This window comes from Myotis brandtii, unplaced genomic scaffold (assembly GCF_000412655.1).
Source record: "Myotis brandtii unplaced genomic scaffold, ASM41265v1 scaffold185, whole genome shotgun sequence".
Taxonomy (NCBI): domain Eukaryota; kingdom Metazoa; phylum Chordata; class Mammalia; order Chiroptera; family Vespertilionidae; genus Myotis; species Myotis brandtii.
In genome coordinates, this window is record NW_005356870.1 from 1526366 (window position 1) to 1533141 (window position 6776).

Below are 6776 nucleotides of genomic sequence, written 5' to 3' on the forward strand. Positions count from 1 at the left end.
TCTCTCTCCCTTCCTCTCTGAAATCAATAAAAATATATTAAAAGTAAATAAAATAAGAAAGGGTAGCAGTTTATAATGACTTAAATTTATATCCGTAGGAGAGATAAAAGCATAAAAACAGAAGACAGTGCCCCAAAAACAAGGTGAAACCAAAATGAAATTTTGTTTGCATACATCATGAAATATTCCATTTTAGCATTTCAATTCCAGGACAATATAGTTGAGTTAGCCAATACTTCTTTCCTGTATTTGTGTGACATGCAAAGGATGATTAAACCTACCTGAGAAGTGAACAGGGAAGAAATGTGATCTAGACTGTAGTGGTTATTCTCAGCGCTCACCAGTTGGAAAATGCAGAACTGTTAAAATGTAAGTTGGTAATTTATTACTTGAAATACAACATACTACTTGTCTAAACAAGAGTTTATTAGCATATAGAAACCAATTCTTTAAAAAGTATGGCCAAATACACAATAACATTTATCATCTTAACAATTTTTAAGTGTACAGTTCAATAGTATTAAGCACATTTACATTATTGTGCACCTGATCCCTCAAACATTTTTCATCTTACAAAACCAAAAACTCTGTACCTATTAAACACTTCCCATTCTCCTCTCCCACTAGCTCTTGGTAGCCTCCACTATATTTCCTATCAATATGACTTTGACTACTGTAGGCATTTTATATAAGTAGAATCTTAACAGTATTCGTCTTTTTGTGACTGGCTTATTTTACTTGTCCTTAAGGTTTACCCATATTGTAATATTTATCATAACTTTTTTTTTTTTAACTAAAATGTATTTATTCTATAGTAAAGTAAAAGCATTTTTGTCTTAGTTAAGCAAAATACAAATAACTTAATTGCTGCTATTGTAATTCAAAAAAGTATAAAACAGTATAAAAACACAGTAAGTTACATAGCAATGAATGGTTCATGTCACCTGTGTTTACTTTAAAGCCTTGTTTATGAAAACTTTTACAAAATGTGATATAAAAACTTACAACTTTGAAAGAAAATATTTACATTGATTTTTCGGATGTGGTATGCCTTTAACTATTCTACCAGTATTTCATCATAATAAAATTCTTGCCACTTCAATTCCTGGTCAGGGCACATGCCCAGGTTGTGGGCTCGATCCCTGGTTAAAAGTGGGGGTGCAGGAGGCAGCTGATTGATATTTTTCTCTCTCTCTCGCCCTTCTTTTCTCAAATCAATTAAAATATATTAAATTAAAAAATAATGAAGTGTGGTATAAGAGACCAACAGGAATGAGGACGGCACCCAGGCAGGGCCGCAGCCAGCATGGGAATCAGCTCTAGCACAGTGAGGACAAACCTTACTGGAATGCTGTTAACATTAAATGGATTGGGGAAAAAGAAGATATATGTAAAACTTTAGACAAAAAAAAAAAAAGAAACCCTTTAAAAAAAATGCTTTCTTATATTTGAAAAAAAAAAAGATTAAATGGATAATATCTAAAGTGTGAGCTCAGAGTAAGCAGCTCAAGCATTTGTTATTGAACTTAAATGGCCCTAACGCTGTGCCAAACACACAAACCAAATAAATGGCGGTTTATCACACTATTATATCATTGTATTACTTCCTACTTACCTCATTTACATACAACAGCTAGTGTTTAGATGAGCAAAATTATTTCTAAAATTTAATTTCCCGTCAACCACCTATGAACACCTATATCCCTTTCATAACTCCATTTTTTCTCACAGACTTGCAAGTTTGTTTTCTTGTTGGTTTTTGGTTAACTTTTCCTTTCATAGTCCTTTAAACTCTCTACACCCTTTCATCCTGACTTCTCCTGCTTAATCCACACATGAGCACAAAACCCACCATCTCTGCAGAAAGAACAGGAGACATTGAAGCTGACGTGAAGAGCTGAAACAGACTTGATGAGTTCACAGCCACTTTCCCACGTATAGAATCACTTCATACATGTCATGTGTTTCATACCTGTCCTCGTTTTGGTGCATGCATGTAAATCCCCAGATAGAGTCCCATGGCAGGGGAGTAAGCAAGTCGTAATTTGTGTCCAGTCCCAGCAGTGAGCTGAAGGTCTTTTTTCACAGGGACATACTCCAGTATGTTGGCTACCATCAGGCACATTTGGTCCTGCCCAAGTAATAAGTGGCATCAAAGAATATTTAGGTTAAAAAACAAGTCTCCTCCCCCTTTAAAGGAATCATCCATTACATCTAGCACTCTAATTTATGTGCTGAAGGACCATACAGGTGTGTGGGTGTGTGTGTGTGTGTGTGTGTTTGAGGGTTAAGATGAAATTATCTCTTAGTCTGATAGAGATAATTATCAGCTGTTTTGTGAATCTTGGAAACTATTTTACCAACTGCATTTCAAAAGCGTATTTGGCCTGGCTGGTGTGGCTTAGTGGTTGAGCACTGACCCATGCACCATGAAGTCATCAGTTCAATTCTGGGTAGGGCACATGCTTGGGTTGTAGGCTTAATCTCTGGCAGGTGGATGTTGATATGTCTCTCATCAATGTTTCTATCTCTCTCCCTCTCTCTCTCTCTAAAATCAATAAAAACATATATTTTTTTAAAAAAAGCATATTTGTTCATCTTAAGGGAAGGATATACTCTGTACTATTATTTCAACTTTTCTATTATTTCATAATTTTCAAGATATAGATGAAAACTTAGCTGAGAAATGTATGAAAAATGAAACCAAATGAAACTGGAAATGGCCCATAATTTTCAAACTAAGTGATCTGATAATCTAACAGAAGCAGCAAGATTAACTTCAATTATCTTACAATTCACAATCCTTTTTTAACTTACTGTAACTAAAAATGTAGCATTTACCTTATAAGACCACATGCGTAGTTTATGATCCTGGCACAGAGCAAAGATGAAGGCATCATTCTCAACACAATGAACAGCAAGACTGAGGGGACGATCTGAAGACCCCTGATCACCTCTAAAAACGTAAGGCCAAGTTTTACTATCGCAAATCATCTGGTTGTTATAAATCCCAATTTAAGAGATAATGTACAGTTAACTGGAGCAACAGATTGTATGTTGGCATAAGGTCACTACAGTTTCTATTTAATTTACAACCAATGACTATGATAAATTTTAAAAGGCTCTACATAACAATGGAATACTGTTTTAAACATCAAATACTTTCTACTTCTAATATTACATAAAATTGGATTTGGTAAGTCAGGGCAGAGTGCCAAACTGGATGTTGAGAGCATACACAGGAAGCCAGTTTCTGTTGTCAAGGTGTCTAATCCCAAGTTAAGTGGGCTTTGCACTGTGGCTCTCCTCAGATGGAATGTGATGTTGGGCATACTCTGACCCTTTCCAGTACCATTTTTATCTGCCTTGGAGTAAGAATGGAAGCACTAACAGTGCCGAACAGCGCAAAAAGATTAAATTCTTAGGCCTTTTGATTTACCTGCCAGGCACCACTTACCTGATAGCTGTTGGCATCCAGCCTACAAGCAGTCGTTGCATTACTGAACTCTGTTTCAGTTCCACAACTGACGCCATCCCTACAAGGTTGAAAACAGACCAATGATGTATCCAAGCCACCTCCTGACGATACTCAGTGAAACGCAAAGGTGAGAAGGATGCAACTATGAACTAGGTCTTTATAACAGGTGACAGGCTTACACATTTCTATCTAGGGAAATCTTAGGATGTGCTTTCCATGAATATTACACCTAAAATCTTTTGAATCATTATTGGCTCAATAAAAATGACATTTTCAGATTCCTAGGGAAAATTTTTGCCATTTATAAATAGTAACTGATATTGCTCAGAAATACTTCATTCCTCTCAAAAAATCACTGTGGACCTTTCATGTGTTGGGCAGTGCTAAGTGCTACAGATGGAGCAGTAAACAAAATAAAAAACTCCTGCCCTCATGGAATTTACATTCCACTGGGAGGTGGGAGAAGCAAGAGTTAACAAATTAAGTAGAGCATAACAAATTAGAGCAGTAAGAAGCGAAAAATAAAACATGAAAAGGCTATAGTGAATGCTAGGGCGGGTGTGCAACTTTGAAAAGGGTGGTCAGGGAAGGCTTCACCAAGGGGACACTGAGCAAAGACCTAAAGGAACGGAGGGAAGGAGCCAAGCTGGTAGCTGGGGAAAGGTGACTCCAGGCCAAAGGCCTGAGGAATGTATGCCTGGTATGTTCAGGGAATTGTGCGAAGGGAAGCAGCTGATGCTGAGAAGGTGAGGGGGAAAGAAGGTAAATTGAGGCAGATCATTTTATTTTATGTATTAATTTATTATAATTATTCCATTTGTTAAATTGCTTCCTATTTATTAAGACATAGCTTCATCTCTCGATTTCATTTTGGCCTTGAGAACATATTCTCTGAATTGAACAGCAGTGCTGAGAACTTGCTCTTAGGCACAAGATTTGTCTAAACAGCCAAAATAATTTCAAGCATGCTACATGTGAAGACAAAAGTTTTGGAGCAGGGTGGCAAATAACTGTTCATATGGGGATCATTCAGCCAATATTCCAGAGAATCAGCATTTCACGCAACTGTATTCATTTCAATATATTTACTGTATTAACTGTACAACTAAATGCCCTTTTATTTATACACCTTGGTAAGACTTTATAGGAACAAACTGTAGCTCAGAAAGCAAACATTTGTCAGACCAGTGTCAGAAGTAGTTATTACAATAATAGGAGGTCCAAGCAACTTGAATATCGTGAACTATGTATACCACCACTCCCCACAATTTAAAAGTACAAATTGGATCCACTTAAATGTTTGGAATGTAAGAGTTAACAAAACAGACAAGGAGCCCTAAAAATGTTTTTACTACAAAGAGTTGAACAAATCCAGGTGTACTGATTATCTCTGCTCTTTCCACCAGGACCATGATGCTGGCACCTGCAGTACTAAACTCCTGAAACCAGTTCCAGACATGGACCCTCTTGCTGCACACCCTGATAATTCAGTGTCATCCAGAATTACACCCCCGTCTGGTTGCTCTTATCAGGGATCTGCAGGGCCTTCTGACACAGGCACAGACTCTTGCTGCCCCTTCTGGACAAGTATAGGTGTTTATTGTGTGCCCTGAATGGCTGTTATTGTTTTTGTTTTGTTTTGTTTGTTGTTGTTTGGAGCAGGGAGGTGTGAGGATCAGTGTGAAGCAAGAAAAGTTAATCACGCCCTTACCAGTTTGGCTCAGTGGATAGAGCGTTGGCCTACAGACTGAAGGGTCCTGGGTTTGATTCCGGTCAAGGGCATGTACCTTGTTTGTGGGCACATCCCCAGTAGGAGTGTGCAGGAGGCAGCTGATTGGTGTTTCTCTCTCATCGATGTTTCTAACTCTCTATCCCTCTCCCTTCCTCTCTGTAAAAAATCAATAAAATATATTTTTTTTTAAAAGGGAAAGTTAATCACTATAGCTGCACTGTCCAATATGGTAGCTTCTGACCATATTGTGACTATTTAACTTAAACATAAATTAAAATAAGATAAATTTAAAAATTTAGTTCTTCAGTTGTGCTAGCCCTGTTTCTAGTCCTTGACAAGCACATGTAGCTAGTGGCTATCATATTAGACAGCAAAGACATGGAACATTTCTATTATCATAGAAAGTTCTTTTATACAGCGCTACACTTTAGTATGTTACTAACCCTTCTGGTAATCTATCCTCCTGGCTCAAATTTTTTTACCATTTATATAGATAACAGTTTATATTCTGCCTAGCATCTTTTTCCTTCACTGTGTCTCAAGAGACCATCACATTTATGAGCAGCTAATGCTTTTACACTCTCCTCTGTATGAAGTTTGTTCTTAATATTACCTTGGATGCTAATTAAGAGGGGTTTGGAAGTGGGAACACATTGGCACTGTTAAAGCTAATGGCTTAATCCTTTAGCACAGGAGACAACTTCCGGAGCTTGTTTGAAAAAATGTTTATTGGCGTGTAGGGACTGCTCTCTTTCATTATCCATGAGCATTGCCTATTCTGCTGTCCTTAGGAACTCTGCCACCTATATGTCCTTCCAGTAACTGACTCTTAGAAAATGTTCCCAGGTCTTAGCATTTGTCAGGAAAGTAAACTGCTAATAAAAGAGAGAGGTTCACCCGGCTGATGTGACTCAGTGTTAAGCACTGACCCATGAACCAAGAGGTCACTGGTTCAATTCCTGGTTTCAGGCTCAATCCCTACAAGCCAAGCAGTGAAGATGTCCTTTAGAAGATGGAACGACAAGGAAATCCTAGAACCTCCAGAAAAAAAAATACATCTCTGCCAACACTAATTTAGTCCAGGTATGACCCAGGTTGGCCTTCTAAGCTACAGATTTGTAGGACAATAAATTTGTGTTGTTTTAAGCTACTAAGTTTGTGAAAATTTGTTACAGCGGCCATAGAAAACTAATTCAGTTAAGATGCTTCTTTCTCTTTGATTTCTTAAAAGGGATGTGTCCATCCGTTAAACTTAGGACTCCCAACCATCACCAAATATTCAATTGTCTGTGGAGAGTACAATGTTGACAGAAGTGAATGCCAAAGGAAAATTTGGAATTTTACTCAAAGGAAAGCTTCTCCATCATTTCTAAATAGTGTTTCACATCCTACTTCCAGTGATTTGCTTACTCAAGAAAATTAACTGTCTACTTAAAGTTCTCTGTGGGTGTGGGTGTGGGAACTTGGTGCCATGTAAACATTTATTTGCTGCCATCCCTCTCCCACGGTCAAGCACCAGTTTTGCACATGGGATTATATAATTGAGAATTAGTAAATGCAATTTAA

At 37.5% G+C, this 6776-nt stretch overlaps 1 protein-coding gene across 1 annotated transcript; it reads right to left on the reverse strand.

Annotated features, from left to right (window-relative positions):
• Positions 1 to 65: 65 nt before the first annotated feature.
• LOC102252974 (nuclear pore complex protein Nup160-like) lies at positions 66 to 3539 on the reverse strand. Its single transcript, XM_014537936.1, has 4 exons — positions 3458 to 3539; positions 2842 to 2956; positions 1973 to 2131; positions 66 to 359 (listed from the first exon to the last, which is right to left on the reverse strand). The coding sequence occupies exons 1-4, from the start codon at positions 3532 to 3534 to the stop codon at positions 201 to 203; spliced, it is 510 nt and encodes a 169-aa protein (XP_014393422.1). The 5' UTR covers positions 3535 to 3539; the 3' UTR covers positions 66 to 200.
• Between the last annotated feature and the right edge of the window lie 3237 nt (positions 3540 to 6776).